The following is a 22,503-nucleotide window of genomic DNA, read 5'->3' on the forward strand; positions in this document are numbered from 1 at the left end:
TGGAGAATCTGAGGGCTGGGCAAGTGCTGCCTATTTCCAGAGCAATAGAGAAAAAAATAATCAGTGAATGAAGGACATTAATATTCTGCTGTATTGGGAAGTAGTGAGATTACGTCGGAGAAGAAGCTGTGGAACTTACTTTGAGTGTTTCCACCCACTTGTAGTCAACACCATCAACAGCAAGGACTACTGGTTGTTGGGCAGGAGACCGACAGCGACAGAGAAAGAGCACTGAGCCATAAAAAGACTTCCGGACGGCCACCAAGTTGAGTGAAGCCTCGGAAAATACACTCTCCCACTCAGTCTAGTGACAAGGATGACAGAAAATTGTTTCATGCTTTTAAAGTACACTCACACCAAAATAGGAAACTGAAAGTTGACGCAAGTTGTGTCATTGTCAACACAGTTGAATGTTTTTGTCATCATACTATTACGTTTTCTGAAAGGATTTATCAGCAGTGTAGTTCTAATACTGGTTTACGCAGTCGAGTCACTCTAAATGTTCCTCATATTGCCCTTAATGTCATATTTACTATACAGTGGTACCTCGAGATACGAGCTTAATGCATTCCGGGACTGAGCTCATATGTCGATTTTCTCGTAACTCAAACGAACGTTTCCCATAAAAATGAACTAAAAACAAATTATTTTTTTCCAACCCTCTGAAAAAACACCCAAAACAGGATATTGGATTGGAAAAACATTTTTATTTATTCTAATTCGCCATCTATTAACAAAGTAACAAATAACTAGTGGTTTAATATTACTAAAATGTGTTTAATAGTTCTAAAATTAGACAGATTTCGCGGACGGGAGAGAGAGTGACATAGGGAGGGGGAGAGGACTTTTTGCACGGCAATGCGCTCGTAACATAACAAAGAAATTTAAATGAACTTGGATTACGATGCAGACACACTCAAAAATAAATTTAATCTAACCTTAAACTAAACTTAATTTATTTTTGTTTTAAATTTTCTATACCTTTCTTCTCCCGGGTTGGCTCTATTTGCCCCGCCTCCACCCTGACTTTCAGATGCAACCTATCGAGGGTTGTTTGCTTTTATATTCCCTTCAAAATATTCCGAAAATGATGCACACAAATGTCCTCACAATAGGATAACGCACAACCACTTGCCAACGAGAAGTAGTATATACGCCATTCGCACAGACTAAGGGGGAAATAAACACTGAAAAAAATGCAACGCTCCGCCCAGTGCTCGTAGAGACATTACATGAGGGAGTTGCGACCAGAGCGACATTACACGAGGGAGTTGCGGGGAGAGAGACAGTGCCCATGATGTTATGAGCAGCCTCTCGCGTCCGCTGTCTGCTCGTATATCAAAATTTGTCTTGTATCTCAAGATAAATATTTGCTCAAAATTTTACTCGTATCTCAAATTGCTCGTATGTCGGGGCACTCGTATGTCGAGGTACCACTGTAGATGCTGAACAGATTTCTATTCCATCCCTCCTGACCGCCAGAGGGCGGTGCAGCAGCACCCCTCTCTGGCGGTCGTACGAGATTCGATTCATAGAACTGTAGTCATTTTACTAAAAGCAAGAATGCATGGAGATGGAAATTTGGGTATGCCCCACTAACCTGTGTGAGCAGTCCATGCTGACTGTTGCCGTCATTCGTTCTTGAGAGGAAGTTTACAGTTTCTCCAAGAGCTTCCCCTTTGAGCAATGTGTGAAGGAGAACAAATCCTCCTTGCCTTGCTCCAGAAACTAGATTTGTCACCAGCAGATGAGGGTCCACTCTGAGAGGGCCCCAAGCATGGTTATACACAACTAGGTCAGCTCCTGCAGCTGCACCTCCAGGAGCGGGGCCTGACAGAGGGTCCCATTGAGCTGTTGTGACAGCAAACTCCTCCAGGGTGGTCTGGTGGAGAGCCAGAAGATCCTCATTGGCTGCTGTGGCAACGTATTCCAGACGCAGCATGGGCTGAATGTTGAGAATTTTGACGACACGGGAGAACAGTTGACCACCGCTGGACAGTGCCTGGTGCCAGGAACACAGAAAACATTAATTGCAACATTCATTGACCAAAGAATTACTGAACCACACACTTGACTATTTTTCCCCTCTCATTAGTTGAATATCTTACTTCCAAAACTTTGATCTTGCCAGATACAGTGTTTTCCAAGGCAATGTCCACGCAGTGCCTGAGGGCTGGGCCATCCAAAAGGCCCAACAGCAGACTGTCTTGTAGCAAACATGCCCTCTCTTTTTCCACCGTCTGCCCCAGTTCTGAACTAAGGTTCCCATTCAGCTCCAGATCGCAAAGTGTAGTTAGTAACTTCGTCAAACCAGGCTCAGAGAATGTGGAGCTGGGAAGCAAACTTCCTGAAACTTCCGCTAGACCTGGGATGCAGAGGTTCATACCACGGGGGGCCAACTTTCGCTGCAATCGTTGGATTAATCCTGGGAAGAAAACAATGGGTCAAAACGTGGACACACTGACTAGCATAATGTTTGAAATAATCCTTAATGTGTGGTTCTATAAAATGATTAAAAATAAATAAATTGCTCTCAACATTAGGCCTAAAACTTCCTACCATTTTCTAACCTGATTTGTAATGTAAAAGCTATCTAATGAATGTACAAACGTATCTGGGAAAAGGCAAACAACAGGAGCTTGAGCTAAAATCAAGTCTATTTTTTTCTTGAAGATAAAAAATTCTAATGGTTTATTATTTGTATTTCCTGGAAATATGACTGTTATTTTAACCATATCAGGGACAGTGGTCTCTAAAACAAACAACTTAATAGGGCAAGGGACGATATTTGCTCATTAAAAAAAACAAATATAAGCAATTATTACATTTAATAAAATTTATGTTAATCACTATTATATTTTAACATATATTTACAGAATTAACAATACATAAAAACAATAATAAAAGGTTAATGAAAGCTAACATCACCTCCCAGTCAAAATGAATTCAGCATGGACCACCGGAAATCATATCGTATCGATATTTACTATATCCGTAATCTATTCAAACCTTGAAAATACAGTGATCTTAAAAATGGTTCTGACACAATAGATTTTTTTGGTAGCATTGTATAAGATCCTGATCATTTCAAGACTAAAAGATTGTAATTATGAATTAGAATTCACAACATTGGTTCTCATGTGTAACAGTAATTGATGCAAAAACACATCAAACAACACAACTCAAAATGTATATATTATTTTAATACTACCTTGTAAACGGGATGTTACCTTTGCAGAGAGTGAGCTGTTCTCTTAGCTTCCCATTGGCTGCCAGGCACTCAGTTTCCATATAGGGAACAAAAAGAAATTCTTCAAGGGTGGGGGGATTCTGCTGCTGCTGTCTACGTGGAGCCACAGTTGCATGTAGACCGCTGATCTGCACTCCGCCGGCAGTAATTTTATCAAGACAGTGGTTGATGTGGACTGCCACAGCTATTGAAATAATTTTAATAACACAACATTATCTAACTTTGTGTACACAACAATCTGAATCTCGTGTTAACATATAAAACAGGAAAAAAAGTTTGAAAAAAGTAATCCTCCTACAGAATGGTTAACTCCCTAACCATCTTTTCGCCTACTATTACACACCACAGAAAATTTAGATCACTCAAGAGGAGAAATAGATGGTAGAGTATTGAGGAAATTTCTCCTTTTTTCTTACGCCTACGAAAGTTCTTTTTCGGTACACAATTAACTGTTGACAATTTGTCCCCCAATGAAAATCCCTAGCATGATGAGTCCTTGTTTTTTTGTGAAGTGATAGCATTAATAACAAATAGGAGATGGTAGCACGTACCTTGCTTCCCATCAGCATACTCGTGGACCTTTCCCAGATGGATAGCAGGATCAATGCATACTGAGCGAATCCTGGTTGGCAAACGAAGACTACGACCAGAGAGCCCAAGAACTATCATCTGTAGCATGGTATCAAGAAAGGTAACCCAGTTTCCCATCCACTGCAACTTGCCATTGTCACCTGAAGAAAGATTAGTACAAGGGAGGTCTTGCATACGGTGCCATTTAAGACAGAATTATTAATGACAAAGAAAGTGAAGAGAAACTTGCAAGATTGTCTATTGTCATAGGAGTCAGTTCAAAAATCATCATGAATGCAATCCAAAATCTATTTTATACCTTCTTGGCTACACTACAACATGCATGCAGATATAGATACTTGCGAGAAATGCAGTACAGTGATAACTCGACATACAAGTGCCCCGACATATGAGCAATATTTATCTTCAGATACAAGACAAATTTTGATATACGAGCAGAGAGCGGACGCGAGAGGGTGCTCATAAGAACATCATGGGCACTGGCTTTCTGGTCGCAACTCCCTCGTGCAATGTCTCTACGAGCACTGGGCGGAATCCGTCTTATTTTACTACTATTAAACACATTGTAGTACTATTAAACCACTAGTTATTGGTTACTTTGTTAATATATGGCAAATTAGAACAAATAAAAATGTTTTTCCAATCCAATATCCTGTTTTTGGTCTTTTTTCAGATGGTTGGAACAAATTAATTTGTTTTTAGTTCATTCCTATGGGAAACGTTCGTTTGAGTTACGACATAAGAGCTCAGTCCCGGAACGAATTAAGCTCGTATCGTGAGGTACCACTGTATACCCAAAACACGATGCATGTGATAATGCAAAAAAAAAGATTTAAAAAAACGTACCAGCATTGTTAGATTCCAAAATGCCTCTGAAGGCGTCGCTATAATCATAGCCGCGTAGTCTGAGTTCCTTGTATACATCATGTGCAAAAAGTTTCAGTTTGTGGTCCTCATCGTCTTTTGGAGCATCTTGGTTCAATTGACTGTGGAATGAATCAAGGGCCGTATCCTCTAAAACACTGACTTTTCCTGAAAGTGTCAAAAATATTTTTACACCAAGGCCACACATTGTAAAAAAAAAAAAAATCAAAATAATTCAAATGTGGGATATTAAGAACTTAATTTTTAATATACAAAAAATACATTTAAGCCTAAGAACTTTAAATATAGTGTTCTATGTGTTGATTGCAAAAATTGTAACTTATAACCATAGCAATGAAATCAAATCTATACAACCTACCACTGACAGCCAAGTTCCCATTCTCTGAAACTTCAAACTTGTTAGTGGCAGCCATGAAAGACACTTGCAGTTGGACAAGACCTGTAAATAGATTTTTTAAAGAAATTATATAATTGACTTGCAAGTGGACATGAAAGGCTTTTAAAAGGAGCGTTGCTTATTCTGTGATAGGAGCCACTTACAACCTGAAATGTTATCCTATCAAAACAATTGATATCCTTTGTCTGTTCACAGGTAATCTTATTTGAACCTTTCTTGCTTTCTGGAAAACTGATGTTTTCCTCTTTTTTTCTTAAATACTGTATTCTTTGGAAAAACTTTAAAAAATAATCTCAAATCATAGCTCACCAGTCTTGGGGAGGATAGTGGCCCTGTGGATAGTGACGTCATCAAAGATAATAGGAGTCGTGTCCATTAAAAGTCCCAGATTTCGCACCAAAGTACGCCAAGCCAGTACCAAATAACCTGTTGCCGGGTAAAGGACACGCCCATCGATGCAGTGCCCAATCAAATAGTAATCTGGAGACTCCGGATTTATGTCTGTCGGTTTAGAGTTGGACACCGAAAAGACAAGTTATTAAATATTTTTTTTTAAAAAGGTCTTATTTTACTAAATCCAACAGAAGCAAAACAGATGTACATACTGATGTTATACACCACAGTTGAGTTTGAGCCCGAGCCAGAGGAGAAATCCTCTGTCTTGGGGACATCCCAGGTCTGGGAATGGTCCCATTGCACCAAGGGAGAAATCATAGGGGTTCCAACAGGTACAGGATATTTAACTTCTGAACACAGTCTGTTCATATCCACATTGATTCTAAAAATGTGCACAGAGAATTCTAATTTAAAAAAATGCCACCACCATTTCATGCAAGGGCTGAGATATTTACTGACCCATTCATGTAAAGTTTGCCGATGTTTGAGAGAAAAAATTCCAAGTTATTTGGGTGACCTCTCTTCATGAGGGGAAGTGAAATACATGTGTTCTTCAGGCTACGCTTTAAGATGGCCTGGGAAAGATAACAGGAAATAGAGAATGCATTATATATTGTTTTAAAATCAACTCCTCTTAGACTAGACTGTTTTTTTTTAAGGTTTGATGTGCAAAGCTCATGTACGGTACATTCCCATTTGTATCGTTTTAATTGATTGTTTTAAACACAATATATTTAAGACACTTCTGGGGAGGGGAAGATTAGCTTTTGGTTCAATCGCAGTGAAATAAAATGATTTTAACGTTCAAAACCAAATTTGACATTGTCAATCCAACTTCTGATTAACCGAACAGACCACATTATAGTATGTACACACCTGAAGAAGAGCATGAGGCGCTATCTCCAACACGACAGCATTGTCGGGCACCAGATTGAGTCCCTCTTGAAAGAGAACTGGGCTCACAAGATTGTTGACGTGATAGTCAGCCGAACTGAAACGAGCCAGAGGCGACTCCCATTCAGACTCAGGGATGCTGGTGCTAACCCAACGGGGGGAACGTAGCCTTGGATTCTTAATGACCTATACCAAGAGAATTAGAAGCATTTCATTAAGTACAAAGTACACAAGTATCGTAATAGTACAGTAGACATGCTATTTACACCACACTCATGAAATAAAGTTGGAAAAACAAACCTTCTTTAGGGCGGCTAAGAGGCTTGGCGCAATGGATGACATGTAGTAGGAATGGAAAGCCACACCAGCGCTGCGTACCTCCTTTGCAAACACTCCCAGCTCTTTGAGCTCAGCTACAAATTTGCTAACTGCCTCCTAATAAATAAACATATCGCATCAGTTGGGACCAAAATTCAAACGGTGCTTGACATCCAGGAATAACTTTCAGACGCTACAACTTTTGTGTAAAAAGATGTCTGACCTGAGGACCAGAGATGGTGACCGTCTCCTCAGCATTATGACAGGCTGGCACGACACCCTTGGGACAGCGAGCTATGCACTCCTTCCAGGTCAATCCTGTAAAATCGAGCAACAAATCATCCATCTATTCGTCCACTTTCTTTAACTGTTGCCTCAAATATAGTCACGGATTATCTGGATACCATTACAGCAGATTCATGTTACGTACCCAATAATCCAACGTGCAAACATACTCTATTTTTCGGACTATACGTCGCACCTGAGTGTAAGTCGAGCAAAAAATGCACAAAGAAAAGGAATTGGAGAATTGTATTTGATAAAATCCAAATCAAAAGAACAGACATGTTATCTTAAAACGCACCTACAGGCTCGATAATTTAAAAAAATATAGTTTTTGGTAGTTTTTATTAATTACAGGTGATTGTATGGGTTTGCTATGGCAATTAGACTAAAGTCCACCCACTGCTAACGTTGAAATTATCAAGACAGGCCTAGAAAAACCTTTTGCGGTTGAGTGTAAAAATAACGTGAAATATTATTAAAATGGGAATAATTTCACACAAAAATCGCACCCCTGGCCAAACTATGAAAGAATACTACAACTTAGAATCCGTAAAATACAGAAGTAATACAAATACTGTATTCAACTGTCTCTTAGAAACCAGTTAGTATGTACCAGTGAACCATTTAACACTCAGTATTAAGTGTCATGACAAAGTATTGTTTTGTGATAAAAATAAATAAATCAAAAGCCTTTGTCATTAGACACAGCTGCGTACAACGAAATTGGTGGTGCTACCGCAAAACGTGCGTTTTGCCAGTAAATAAGTAATATAAAAAGTAGAAAAGTGTTAAGGCTTTCTCTCACCCACTGCAGCCATGGCACCAGGAGGAAGGTTAGCCTCCTTGATGCAACGTCCTCTCCAGTACGCAGCCAGAATGACCTCCTCTTGGCTGAGGGAGCCATCAGCATAGCCACATGCCAACTCCCCAACCGAGTGACCCACAATTCCATCAGGCTGCAGACCCAGCTTACTGAGAAGGTCTATCTGAGCTATCTACAGGAGAGAAACAGCGCTAATAACCATTAAAACTCCATCCTTTGAATCTCTTATTCCATCATATGAAGTAGGTATCGTATTTATTCGAAGTATAACGTGCAAAATTTTGTACCAAAAAAACTGAATCAAAGTTTGGGTGCGCGTTATACATGAGGTATTCGCTTTTATGACCAAATCCCTGTTAAAAACTGCCCTCTGCCGGTGAAAAAGTGCCCTCCGCAGCCGTTATAAAGGGAGACGTAAAACCTGTCTTCGTCCGGCAGATGGCACGCGAGACCCCAATCTACCAGGGCCCAAAGAAGGTAAATTTATATCCCCCTTCTCAGGTGATACAATCCACCTTCTTTTACAAATTCCATTTGAGAATTGTGTTCATACAGGTAGTTTAGTTTACCAGGTTTCCATACCATATGTTGTGAATACCGTATTTTCTCGATTATAACACGCAGATTTTTGCTATATAATTAATTCCAATAGATGGGGGTGCGTGTTATAATCAATAACTAAAATAAATTACAAGTTTTCGATCGAAAAATTTTGGTTTTACGTCATCTCGTAAAGCCGATCGAAAATCGGAAAGCCGAGACCACCACTGCCCCCCTCTAGCCTCGTACTCGTCTCAGTTCACCCTCTCTCAGTTCAGTTTTGGACATTGTACAAGCAACATGGCATCAAAACGAGCAAGTTATACCGCAGCGTTCAAAAGAAAAGTCATCGAAGTGGCAGAGGAATTGGGCAACAGAGAAGCTGGAAGAAAATTCGATATTAGTGAAGCTAACATCCGTGGTTGGAGGAAGAAGAAAGACTCATTATTGAAAGAAAAAGCAACAGCAAAAGCATCAGGACGTGGAAGAAAAGCAATGTCCCCAGAGTTAGAGAAAGAACTTCTTAAAACAAAAGGTATTGCAACATAACATGTCTACATGATATGTTTGTCCACTCTGTGTATCATCTATTGTCCTAAAATTCAAACGCATAACTCCACCAACTGCACGACACTCGACACGCTCGTACCTGAAGATTTCTCTATCCGGTTTTGAACAAAACAATCGTGAAACAAAGAAAAAAAGGTACGATTTCAGATTTTTGTCAGCGGGAAATTTTAGGTGCGCACTATATTCGATTACTGCGTTTTTCCAGATGTTTTTGGCCCAAAATTACCTGCGTGTTATTTTCGAGTGCGCGTTAAATTCGAGAAAATACGGTAAATGTGTATTTGCCAGTTAATAGTACCGGTGCAATCCTTGGTGTGAGCTGAGAAAAAGTGGAAAAAAATGCAATTTTTTGTCTATGATTATGGGTGCGCGTTATACCCGGGTGCACGTTACAGTCGAATAAATATGTGCAAAACATTGGGCCATGCCAATAAAAGCTCAGCGAGTGAGACTACATATGTATTTAACTACTTAGAGGGCGGTTGAAAAGTCTAATCTCAACTCATTTTCTGAACCGCTTTATCCTCATTAGGGTTGCGGGGATGCTGGAGCCTATCCCAGCTGACTCCGGGCCAGAGGCGGGGGACACCCTGAATCGGTGACCAGCCGATCGCAGGGCACAAGGAAACGGACAACTATACACACTCACACCCATACTTAGGGCCAATTGTCTCTAATCAGCCTACCATGCATGCTTTTGGAACGTGGGAGGAAACCGGAGTAACTGGAGGAAACCCACGCAGGCATATAACATGCAAACTCCACACAGGTGGACCGACCTGGATTTGAACCCAGGACCCCTGAGCTATGCGCTAACCACTCACGCCACCAGGCCGCCCTGGTTGAAAAATAACCCTCTATTTTAACATTTTCATTATTTTCTTCATTTTTGTGTGTTTGTGTGTTCAATGTATGGGAATTGCATTTGTTTCTTTTCTGATTGTTTATTTTGTTAAATGATGAAAGTCCTATCCTATTGAACATTAAACCCCTGGCAACATACAGGATAATTCTTATTTTACAATTTTAGAACATTGTTTATGGTGTCAATTTGATATGAGAAACTGCATAATTCATGTTAATCAAAAAAGAACAACCCATTGCCTTTCTCAATGACCAATTTAACACGTGTAAGACAAAACAATGATTAGGATGGGAGTGAACTATGAAACAGCCTATTTTGTCAACAGGCACCACACCATGTAGATAAATAGAGTAGTTGCTCCCCTACCTGTATGGCGGCGAGACCAACAAAGGCGTTAACGGTGTCCTCAAATGTAGCTTCATCAGCCTCCATTAGAAGGCGGGACACAACCAAACCCGTTTTCTCCAGTGCCTTGTCCGATCGCATTATGGACTCTTTAAAATCTTGTAGCTGCATGAGGCTGCGACCCATCCCCGCCCACTGTGTCCCCATACCTATGATACCAAACAAAACACAAGTGCTATTGATTGGAGTAGGTCCACAGGTAATTAATATGTGAGGGCTCTGTTTAGGGATACAGTAATCCCTCGAATATCGCGGCTTCACTAACTCTCAGATTTTTTTCTGGGAAAAAAATTGAATTAAGTCCATAAAAATCCGAAAATCCAGGCTGGTACTCGCAAGCGGAAGCCACTCCCCTCTCTTCTGCTTGCTACTAGGACTCAGCACTTAAGAAAAAAAAAGGTACTTATCATAGGGGTGATCCTACTTCACGGTTTTTCGTTTATCGCGGCCATGTCTGGTCTACATTAACCGCGATATTCAAGGGATTACTGTATATTAGTTTTTGCAATCTTGTGTCCACTAATGGTCTCACCTGAACATATGTACCAGAGAGGCCTAGGAGCCGCCTGCACCTGCTGTACCTCAGTGCTGTCTGTATTTGAGTCAATTAGTGTGTAACCTCGATAGGTCATAGCAGTAGTAGGACTTTCAGACATTCCATTGAGCAAGGACAGGAAGCCGTCATCGGCATGGTTCTCCTTTGCCTTTTGGAGCAGTAAATTCACAGCGGCTTCTGTACGGCCGCTAGCTTGAACTACCCGAGGGACCCTCCTGGTTGGTGTGCTCTTGTCAGCTTGTGTCTGATCACCTCTTTGATTGGGACGGAGGATCACGTGGACATTCGAGCCCCCGAATCCAAACGAATTGATGCCTACGATGCCTCCACGTACAGGGATAGGCCTGTCAACAACTTGAACACGGCCATCACTGAGGGCAGGGATGTCAGTGTTAGGACTGTTGAAATGCAAGTTTGGGGCCCACACACCTTTCTCCAGAGAAAGCAACACCTACACATGAAATAGGGAAGAAATCACAAATTACAATGCTAAACCGTAAATTGCTTAGTTCAAGTTATAACAATCTTTTAGAAAACATTCCCAGATAAACATTGTTTGGACAGAGTTCTCCAGCATTAAGCCCAACTGTGAGACTATGCTAATATCACACACAGTTTAATAAGATGCAATACACGCTATTGTTTAAAAAAAGAATAGGATATATGGTCATATGCCTCCAGACTGCTGGCACTTCCATTCTGACCTCTTTTCTACATCAGCAATAAATCCCCAAGCTTTGCCTTTTGTTATACAAAGTACCATATTTTCCAGTTGCACTTTTTTTTGCAAGTGCGAATAACATGTCTTATTTTTTTAGTCTGACCCCCAACAACTCCCTATGTTGTGTAATTTATGCTATAGTTATTCAAAAAACGTAATATTTCCCCATTCCGTATTTAACTACTACATTAAGGCATCATGTTTTTTCTTTGTTTCAGATATATAAAAAAAACTGAGCCCCAAAAACGACAACTATACATGAGTGCGATTATTTTTTTCCCTGTCATTGTGCATTCTTTGGTTCCACAAAACTATGCATTTCATACACAAGTCAGTACATTTTTAAAGATAAAATTAGATCAATCTAACAAATATTCAATTCATTTTAACTAACCAACAAAACACAGCACCACTATACCTACTTTTGCCATTGCAGCCAACCCAGATGCTGGTTCTGGATGGCCCATATTGGACTTGGTGGATCCAATAAGCAGTGGCTCTTTAAATGATTCAGAAAACACACTGACAATACCATTAACTTCCTGAGGGTCACCGACCTGCAGGGTAAAATCAAAGACATCCCACATTAGGGCAGACGCAACAATGAATTTGTTACATTACTTCAAAGAAAAATACACAGACAGTTTCAACAAGTATATATTTTTAAAAATACAACTTAAACATAATCATGTGCACTCACCTTCGTTCCAGTGCCGTGGGCTTCAATATATTCAACCTGGTCAAGTGTGATGTTTGCCTCTTCATAGAGAGAATGAACCAGAGTTCGCTGCATCTCACCTGAGGGAAATGTAACTCCTAAAGAGAAAAGGAAAGTGAATGAGACGACTTACATTTCACACTGGAAAAAATGTACTTTCACCTATAAATCCAATGAACTAAATGTCAATCTATCCATTAATATTTTATAGGACGTTATAATCTCTGTCTGCAGAAGGTCCCCACCTTGTGGACTTCCTGAGTGTGGCTCAAGTTTTTTTATCTAGGTCTACAATGTCTTGTGTGTCTTGTGTCTGTCTTGCTACTGCAACCAAGAAATTTCCTGAATACGGGATGAAATAAAGTTTGAATCTAATCTAATCATTAGGGCCTAAATAGGGCTGTTACTATAGCAGTAAATATTTTTAGAATCACTTATACTATCTGTCATTCTTTTGATTAATCAAAATAAAATTGAGGTTACAAAAAAATATTAAAGAATGATCATTTTCCCAACTTTAACATCATATTGTAATTTTGTCATTTTAGGGATTACATGTCATGACGGCAAAATGAGTCAGAAGTGGCAGAGAAAGATTCTAAGATAAAATGCAAAAATATTTAACAACTGTTATTTCCTCATTAAACGCCCCATGAACACTTTAATTGATTCAAAGTTCCAGCGCAGGAATTTATTTTCCAGGAAGTCATTTATTGTAACCTTTTAAGCGAAAAATCATAATTAACAAGTAGAATATTGGGAGAGAAAATAAATTGCAAATTGAGATTGAATTCATTATCATTTTGAATTTTAAAATTTTCAGCTGGTAGTGTGCCTTGATATTTTTAAATTGCTCAAATTAAAGTGTGCTTTGGCTTAAAAAGGTTGTGAAATGCTGCATTCGAATAATAATTCTTGATCACTACAACTGAAATTTAAACCATTACAAAAATTACCGTATTTCCATCTCAAACTAATCGCGTGTGATCTATGTATTTTTTTTCTACTTCTAAATATTCCCCTGAACATGATAGACATTCTACGATTTTACCGCGACACTGTAGCCCAAAAATGAAGACCACAAAAAAATCCTAGAGGCGCTGACCTAATTTCCTTGATTTTATCCATTGTGAGAAGCCACTCAAATCATTCAACCAAACATGCTGCTCATGTACTATCCTGTGGCTTGTGTGCCCACCCCTCCCCACCTTGCTCTTTGTATCCATCTGTGTTGCTGCCAGCATTCAATACGGTAGCATAAATTCTTCTAGCTGCTGACCGCTTGGTCAGCAACACCACCACTGCTGCCTCAGAGCGACAATACCCATTACCTTGGGAACAAAATGATTAGAAAAATGTGAATACATGTACTATCAATTACAATACACATTTATTCAGTAAGTCCCCATTAGTTGTTTTTTTTTTACCTGAGGAATCAAAGGACTTGCAAGTCCCATCAGGACTAAGCATTCCTAGTTTCATGAACTGAACCGATGTGTTTGGCTTAAGAAGCAGGTTCACTCCTCCAACCAAGGCAGCTTCACAGTGACCCAAGCGAATGGCATGGAAGGCATTTTCTAAAGCCAGCAAGCTGGAGGAGCAGGCTGTGTCTATGGCTGTGCTGGGGCCTGCAGGAGGGGGGGAAAATGGGAGAAATTAACCCAAAAATGTTCATATGCAGTCTAGACAACGATAGAAAAGCTAAATGGACTCACGTGTTTGAGTAAATGTGTAATTGGTAGAATATTGGGACAGAATTGCCACTCATTTTACAGTGGTTTCAATTCACTTGATATGCACATACAGTGGTACCTCGAGATACGAGCTTAATTCGTTCCAGGAATGAGCTCGTATGTAGATTTACTCGAACCTAAAAATAAACGTTTCCCATAGGAATGAACTAAAAACAAATTAATTTGTTCCAACCCTCTGAAAAAACACCTAAAACAGGATATTGGATTGGAAAAACATTTTTATATTAACAAAGTAACAAATAACTAGTGGTTTAATAGTACTAAAATGTGTTTAATAGTACTAAAATTAGACAGATTTCGCGGAGGGGAGAGAGGGGGGGGGACTTTTTGCACGGCAACGCGGTCGCAACATTAACAAATTTAAATGAACTTGGATTACGATGCAGAAACACTCAAAAATAAATTTAATCTAACCTTACACTAAACTTAATTCTAATTTTGTTTTAAATTTTGATATGCATCTACCCTGACTTTCAGATGCAACCTATCGAGGGTTTTTGCTTTTGTCTTCCCTTAAAAATATTCCCAAAATGATGCACACAAATGTCCTTACAATAAGATAACACACGACCACTTGCCAACGAGTAGTAGTATATACTCCTCTCGTATTAGCGATCGCTACGCCATTCGCACTGACTAACGGGGAAAAAAACACTGAAAAAAAATTAGCGCTCCGCCCAGTGCTCGTAGAGACATTACACAAGGGAGTTGTCACCAGAAAGACAGTGCCCATGATGTTCTTATGAGCAGCCTCTCACGTCCGCTGTATGCTCGTATATCAAAATTTGTCTCGTATCTCAAGATAAATATTGCCTCAAAATTTTACTCGTATCTCAAATTGCTCGTATGTCGAGGTATTACTGTATATGCATAGAAATGCTGAGCAAATACATGTATATACAACTCTATGCAATGGCATTGGGATTATCTATAAAGTGGCCAGCAAAAGTTTGGGCTCTATAGGAATACCTAGACTTTTTTTCCCCATGCCAACCGCAATATGTACATATGAGCATTAAAAGAAGAGGGCTCTCTGTGTACCGTTGAAGTCAAAGAAGTAGGAAAGTCTGTTGGCCAACATAGCGCGCTGACAACCAGTCATGCTGTATCCAAGAAGCTCCTCTGGATCTCTGCTGAATGCCTCACCAGCCTCTGAACCACTCACCCCAATGTAGACACCCGTTTTACTGCCACGCAGAGTAGTGGGGCACAGTCCTGTACCACAACACAAGGCTATCATCAGGATTTCAACAATATCAAGAGTTTTAAATCTGATTCTACATTCCAGCAACCCCATGCAATTACAACTTTCACTATCCTACTCTTTGTGAAAACATTCATCGAGCACGATTATAAGACCTTACCGCCATCTACTATAGCCTCATAAGCGACCTCCAGCATGAGACGGAGTTGAGGGTCCATGGTGTTTGCTTGTTTTGGATGGACTCCAAAGAACGCTGCATCAAAATGGCTGATGTCTTTCAGTTTGCCGTTCCTCTTGGGCAGACCGTAAAGGCCTAGCGTAAAAAAAGGACAAGCAGTGGTTACAAACGTAATCTAGAATATTACGGTGAATTACACTGTAATATTGTATGAATCATCTCTACCATCATTGCCTAGCTATTGATGGAAATGATAGAAATCTGTTTCCCACGATACTATAAAAAACTGGAGCAGAAAAACCCGTAAAGGCAAAATACTTACCTGATAAAAATGGAAATAAATAAATAAAATTGATCTAGATTATCCCAAACAAATTTCATTCTAATTTGTTGGAAAATAACAGAACAAAAGCATAGTTGGTGCTCAAAGAGAAGAAAAACAAAGTAAGGAAGATTTTGAAACCTCCCTCTAGCCCAAGGATGACGAACACGTGGCTCTTGAGCCGAGTGTGGCTCCCGGCCAAAATGAATGTGGCTCTTTGCTTCTTGTCATATTTTGTATATACTGTGGGGTTTTGCCTCGTTTCATGTTTCTTTCATTTTTAATCTCTCTTAAAACACACTCAAATTCATCAACTATATTTTAGAAAAAAAATTGGCTGATTGGATTTTTTTAATATGCTTGTGTGTTTTTGTGTGTCTGTCTGTTTTGGCAGTTCACAGCTTGGTGTGACTCTGTTTAAATTTTTTACTCTTTGTGTCCACCTTGTTTGCCACCCCTGCTCTAGGCAGCCCCAAAAAAACTAAAGACCCAAGATTGGAAGCCCAAGATAACTGGGATGAATAATGAAAATTCTGTAACTGCTAAATAGTTCACATATACTTTCCTAGGCCAATCAAGATGTCAATAAATACAAGCGACTCCATACAGGTGCCAGAAAGTTCACTTGAATAAAAAATACACAAAAACAAACCACACTTGATTTCATCTTGAAAATACTATTTGTCATAATCACTAAACCATTGTAGCGTATTACTACATATATACTTAAGTTTTCCATTGTGTGATTAGCACATTCCGATCACCTAACATCAGATGGGCTGACATGAATGTATTTCTCCACCTGCACATCATACAAATACCCTTATATTTACTCACCTGGTGTCCACCTTCGATCATCCTCTGTGACCATGTCGACTCCATTGATAAGGTTTTCCCAAAACTCCTCCAGGTTGTTGGACTCAGGCAACCGGCCTGATATACCGGCAACCACAATGTCATCCATGCTGTATGTCTGTGAACCAAAAAACAAAAAAAATGCTAGATACTGTTCATCTGTCCGTCCATCCACCATCCGTCTATCCTCTTTTGCTTTTCTGGGATCAAGTCATTGAAGGAGAAGCCTGAGCAAGAAAGCTTCAACTTGCCTCTACCAAATCAAGCAGCTCTTACAAGGGGACCTTAATCCATGCCAGACAAGAGACACACACAGTCTTTCCACTCCAAGGTGTCCTAGGTTCATGCCCGTTATGCCTTTAACATCTCGCCAATGGCAAGAAGGCAAAGAACAAAAGCATCAATCACACCTCCCCAGTCAGGTTTTACCAATGTGAATGAGTGTGAATGGTTGTTTGTCTAACTGTGCCCTACGATTGGCTGGTTGTCAATCCAGGATGTCTCGCCAAACCTCAACTGGCATATGTTCCCGCTCACCCGTGACCATCCAAATTAACACAATGATTTGAATTGAACTATTTCAACTTTAATTTCTTTTCTTTGTAACATCTGGCTGAATGTTAAGATCCACCGCATGTATACATGTGCATCTGTGTATGTATGTATATGTATTTATGTATATGTATGTATGTGTATGTGTGTGTGTGTATACACACACACACATTTCAGCAACACACCTATTTATTAATTAATTTATAACTAAAATATATTTTCCTGTGTCTGTATTCTCCCTCCTACTACTGTGACAGTGACATTTAATCTGATCTAATCTAATCACAGAAAACCATTCCCAAAAGACTACTACATTTTCTATCGGCTGACTGTTACATTCAACTCGCTTTGAAGTGTCCGATACTTTTATAAAAACATGAATAAATAAAAAAAGAAAAGTATGAAACTACATCTGTGGAATTCTCTATATGTTACTATAATAAATAATGACACTACCTACTGATCATTCCGAAAGCATACGGTCAAGAAAAACAAAGAAACCACAAATGAATGTACATGTCAAACAGTAATTCATGAATACCTAACTCAAAGCCTCATATGATTTCAGTCAGCATTTCTATTCGATCTGAGTATCATTGATGCGAAACTACTCCTCCCACTAGGTCAGGAAAGCCAACCTTGCATGTAAAAACAGGATTTGCCATGTGTAGCCATTAAGGAAGTCAACTTCGCAAAATAAAGGTCTGCGATTCAAAATCGTTCCGCAGAAAAGAACAACGGTGTAAGAACTCTACTCACCGTAACAATGAACGGGACGGTGCAGTCTCAAATGAGTTGACTTCGTAAACTCCCAAAACAATATTTTAAAACACCAACAAAAAAATGTTAAACAAAGAGCAGGGCACCCTGATTTAATTTTGATGCCGCTGCAATTTCTTTCCAATATTACCACATCGAAGAAAAAAAAACGACGTATTAATTCACCCAAGGGTTAGTACCAAAGCATGTGTATAATCGCACTGGCTGTGACTGGCAGGTTTGGAAATGGGGGCTCCCACTGAACCCGCATGACCGAGCAATTTCAGCAGACAATGCAGTCAGCGTAGACTACCGTACACGTCAATGATGTAACATGATGTGTGTGAGAGACTGTCTTGCTCTTTGTTCCTCATTTTTGGGCCAAGCCTTTCTGTGTCAACAGCCAAAGAGTAAGCCACTTTGTTCGGTTCTCTCCACGCAATACACAGCATTTATTGAATTTAACAGTTCACAAGAATGTTTAAAAATCAGTCGTAAGGCTCCAGAGTCTGTTTAGACGGCAATGTTGCTCCCAAAGCTTTCAATGAGGGATTTGGGTTTCAGGATGCACTGTCATTAGGATTAAAATGAAACCTTCAGTGCCAGACATAGCCTTACACTGAGCTGGATCACACACCACCTTGACTGACTGTGAGGGCAAATTGATCAATTCAACTGTCTGCTGTGTTATGTGATCTATTCCATTTTGCCTGGTCTAAACCTGTGATAGCTACAATGTAGCTAAATAATAATGTGTATGTATTCCATTTGTCATCATTCCTTCATCCGATAACAAGCCAAAAGTACAGCCGTGCCTCGATTATCGCGACTTCACTTATCGCGAATTCACTTCTTGGATTTTTTCTGCTATTAATTACTTTTTAAAAATTATTATTACTTTTTTTAACGCTCATAAAAATGTGAAAATCCACGCTGAAACTCACAAGCGGAAGCCACTCCCCTGCTTGCTACTAGGACTTAGCACTGGACACTGCGATTTTTCAATTATCGCGGCCATGTTTGGTCTACATTAACCGCAATATTCGAGGGATTACTGTACTTTGCAAGGGGAACAAAGAAGTCTCATGTGAGTCATGGAATCGTGATTGATTGTAAATAACTATATAAAATGAAGAGGGAAAAGCTAGAAAGAAAACATTTCACAATTAAACTGTAACCTTTATAAAATCTTTCAATAATATTTTAGCTTTTTACAAAGAGAGTATATTCGATTCATTCTACCACTATCATTTTTTTATGTACTTATGCATTTAGCTTTATGAACATGCAATGGTAGGCTGGTTGGACACTAAAAAAATGCTCCTAGCTATGAGTTTGAGGGTGAATGGTTGTCAGTCTCCTTGTGCATTGCAATTGGCTGACCATCAATTCAGGGTGTCGCCCGCCGGGTGACCCTAGTTGGCTTGGATAGGCTCCAGCACCCCAGCAATCCTTGTGTGGATAAGCAGTATGGAAAATAAATGAATAATCTTAACAAAAACCGGGAACGTATTTGAGTGTGTGTAAATTAACGCAAGGGTTTTCTATTAACTGAACAAATCATCAATTTCATGATGATTGTGCATTGACTCGTTAAACAACATACAGTATTGCAGACTAAATTTAAGAAACATCTAGCACAATTAGTTACATTTCACGTAAAGCAATAAAAAAAAAAAAACTCAAATTTTAGCTTATTCACAATTTTTGTTGCTGAAATATTCTAAATATTGTACTTTTTAACAAAATATCATATATATCCATCGAATCTTTACGAGATTCAATTGAATTGTTGCTTGGGCAATTGTTGCAGATCAATGATTCGTAACTATCCTACCCTGAAAGAGATGTTTCTTTTAGAATAAATTGCAAAACAGACAGTTAAAGTGCTAACCTGAAATGTGAGATTTTATTGGCACGTGTTTTTTAAAGTGGTCCAATTCCCAAAGAATTTGGTTTATTCAATGAATTTTTTGAATATATTTTGTTCTCTAGACACCCAATTTATTTTAAATTAGCTAATAGTTGCCGGAATTCAGTGAAAACCATAGTTTAACTTATATTACTGAATATCATCGGAATAATTATAGTTATCCCTAGTTAGTCGTGTTCAAAATTATTTAACTGCTCTAAATTCTTGTCGTATGACATCTGTTTTCCAAGAAAATGTGAACTATTTTCCAAGTCACATTTGAGATGTCATTCTATACGAATCAGGCTGTCTCCTTTAAAAAACGAAACTATTTAGCATATTTGAGGGGTTAGCTCACCAAGCAATTGCAGTAGCACGGGTTTTCACTTGTCATATACGTAATTCTCTTCACCCTAGTGAGGATGACATATCCAAATTCAAGGTGCTGTGAACGAGAGTGCCATCATTTCTTTGTCAGAATATAATTTATTATTTATAATGTTCTTTGTTGCCACGGAAAAAATGTAACACTCTTTCATCAGACACCAGAAGTTACAATAAAGCCTAGAACAGAAGCAGTCAGGCTTTCCTATGAATACATCTGCAACGAGTTTCAGCTAAACAACAGTGTTTAATTTATGTACGGGTCAATTATGATGGACTAACTATTTCAGTGTCCACCCATATTTCAAATAAGGTCTTTGATGGAATATGATCACTATATTATTATCATTTCATATGACGTCATCAAAGTGCATGTAGCTAACAATAAATCCACTAAGTCACTCGGTGGTTGGGAGAAAATACCCTTTACATAACCGTCTTTGAACACAATGCCTTCCAATTAGTTTTCATGGCTTTGAGGTCTTGTGAAAAGCCAAGCTGTCCATTGTGCCAGTTAGGCCCTTTTCATTCCTAATAGTACCACCCTTCTACTTTTGGCACAGACATAATTCCTTAGCCTGCTTGGGAAAAATCTTTCACTCTAGTGTTACTTCTGTGGATTTAATGTGGTTCCCTCAGCCAGTAGTCAGAACTCCAGCCACAGTAAAACGCGGGGACATTTTTTTCCTGAATATGGTAGTGTGGTAGTGTTGGAGAAAATATATTTAAAATATAAAATATATCTAACAATATAGGGTGACCCAGTGGATGAGTGGTTAGCACATCAGCCTCACAGCTCTGGGGTGCTGCGTTCAAATCCAGGTCGGTCCACCTATGTGGAGTTTGCATTTCTCCCCGTGCCTGCGTGGGTTTTCTCCGGGCACTCCGGTTCCCTCCCACATTCCAGAGACATGTATGGTAAGTTGATTGGACACTAAATTGCCCCTCGGTATGAATGTAAACGTGAATGGTTGTTTGACTCTGTGTGCCCTGCGATTGGCTGGCTACCAATTCAGGGTAACAGCTGGGATAGGCTCCAGCACCCCCCACGACCCTCATGAGGATACATAAAGCGGTTCAGAAAATGAGTGAATAAATATCAAAATATATTAAAAATTAAAAACAATTGACACACTCAAAATGCAATCTCGACAAACGTCACTCAAACGATGTAATCCACTATCTAGAAGCGATTATCTTACCTGTGTGGTCCGATTCGGCAAGGAACGCGATACAACTGTTTGGTTGTGATGCTAAAGGTGTTTTAGGGGCATGTGTTGATCCCCTTAGTCGATCCACGGTGGGAGGTGGTCCTGTGTCGACTAGCAACGAGATGAAACGCAGAAAACGGTCAAGAACGGATGCTCTTTTCCCTTTGGTGAATTTAAATGTCTCACATTGTGCTCCGCCACGCCACATGGGCTGACGGCTTGGTCTGGATGAGCAGTCCAATGAGAAAAGAGGCCGGGCTCTTGGAAACAGCCAGCGGCAAGTAATTCGTTCAACGCCCCTCAAAAAAAAAGAAAAACGGAAACGGGAGGGTTAGTAGAGTTCATACCGACCTTGCAGAGTCATCTCGCTGTTTCTACCAAATATTGACACATCTTTCCTCGTCCAGGAATTCCCGCGCGTGCGATTTCCCCCAAATATCACTTAAAATGCCATAATAGCTTTGATATCTAATACTTTGGCTCCTTTAGTAAACCACGTGTTTTAAAAAAAAATATTTCTTTCCTGATGCGTTTTACTATACGGATTCTAATTACGCCATGCGTTGGTGTACATTAAAATCAATATTTTTGCATTTCAAAACATGTGTGGAAGCTGCCAAAAAGTTTTAATATTACGTATAATTTGACATCGAACGTGAATTACCTGACAGTATTAAGCCTGTGACGGCGCACGTGAATGACATACACATATTGATTTGACACGCATATTATCCAATGACATTGCGTGGGTGTGGAATTTGATCCAATCAGAATCAACAGGAAGAGCTATCGCGTGATTAAGAGGCGGCGCCTAATGATGACGTTGATGGAAAGGCTGGGGTGATTTCTTGAGGTTACTCTCGTTCATAAATACACCTCGCATGATGTTTGGCTCTCCTACTGACCCAATCAGATAAGAAAAAAAATGACAAGCCTTCTGAGGTCCCATGAAATGGTAGATACACATGTAAGTTATGAACATTGGTGGACTAAATTCAACGTTATCCAAAATGGCCAAAACTAATCTTATAAAAAATAGGATTTTATTTCTTTTTATTTCTTCTATTAATTGGAGAGAAACCCCATCTTTTCCTTGAATATTTAAAACACCAATTAGCTTTGCTCTTGATAATCTTATTTATTACACTATATATAATA

General features: G+C 39.4%; 1 protein-coding gene across 2 annotated transcripts in view; it reads right to left on the bottom strand.

Annotated features, from left to right (window-relative positions):
* Positions 1–22,043, bottom strand: part of fasn (fatty acid synthase) — a 34,015-nt gene extending 11,972 nt beyond the window's left edge. Inside the window, exons 1-27 of one of the 2 annotated variants that reach the window (XM_077625352.1) lie at positions 22,010–22,043; positions 21,532–21,644; positions 21,337–21,456; positions 16,510–16,645; positions 15,333–15,485; positions 15,010–15,183; positions 13,642–13,842; positions 13,423–13,545; positions 12,197–12,312; positions 11,919–12,053; positions 10,752–11,226; positions 10,181–10,368; positions 7,822–8,011; positions 6,955–7,049; positions 6,714–6,848; positions 6,396–6,599; positions 5,979–6,094; positions 5,729–5,901; positions 5,433–5,624; positions 5,085–5,165; positions 4,688–4,873; positions 3,802–3,981; positions 3,231–3,434; positions 2,109–2,425; positions 1,601–2,002; positions 140–304; positions 1–30 (exon numbers count right to left, since the gene is read on the bottom strand). The exon at positions 1–30 is cut by the window's left edge and continues 86 nt beyond it. In XM_077625352.1, the coding sequence (XP_077481478.1) occupies positions 1–30; positions 140–304; positions 1,601–2,002; positions 2,109–2,425; positions 3,231–3,434; positions 3,802–3,981; positions 4,688–4,873; positions 5,085–5,165; positions 5,433–5,624; positions 5,729–5,901; positions 5,979–6,094; positions 6,396–6,599; positions 6,714–6,848; positions 6,955–7,049; positions 7,822–8,011; positions 10,181–10,368; positions 10,752–11,226; positions 11,919–12,053; positions 12,197–12,312; positions 13,423–13,545; positions 13,642–13,842; positions 15,010–15,183; positions 15,333–15,485; positions 16,510–16,636 (4,362 nt within the window). In that variant the 5' untranslated portion in view covers positions 16,637–16,645; positions 21,337–21,456; positions 21,532–21,644; positions 22,010–22,043. The other variant, XM_077625351.1, reaches the window with a different exon arrangement.
* Between the last annotated feature and the right edge of the window lie 460 nt (positions 22,044–22,503).

The sequence above is a fragment of the Stigmatopora argus genome, chromosome 18 (genome assembly GCF_051989625.1).
Source record: "Stigmatopora argus isolate UIUO_Sarg chromosome 18, RoL_Sarg_1.0, whole genome shotgun sequence".
NCBI lineage: Eukaryota > Metazoa > Chordata > Actinopteri > Syngnathiformes > Syngnathidae > Stigmatopora > Stigmatopora argus.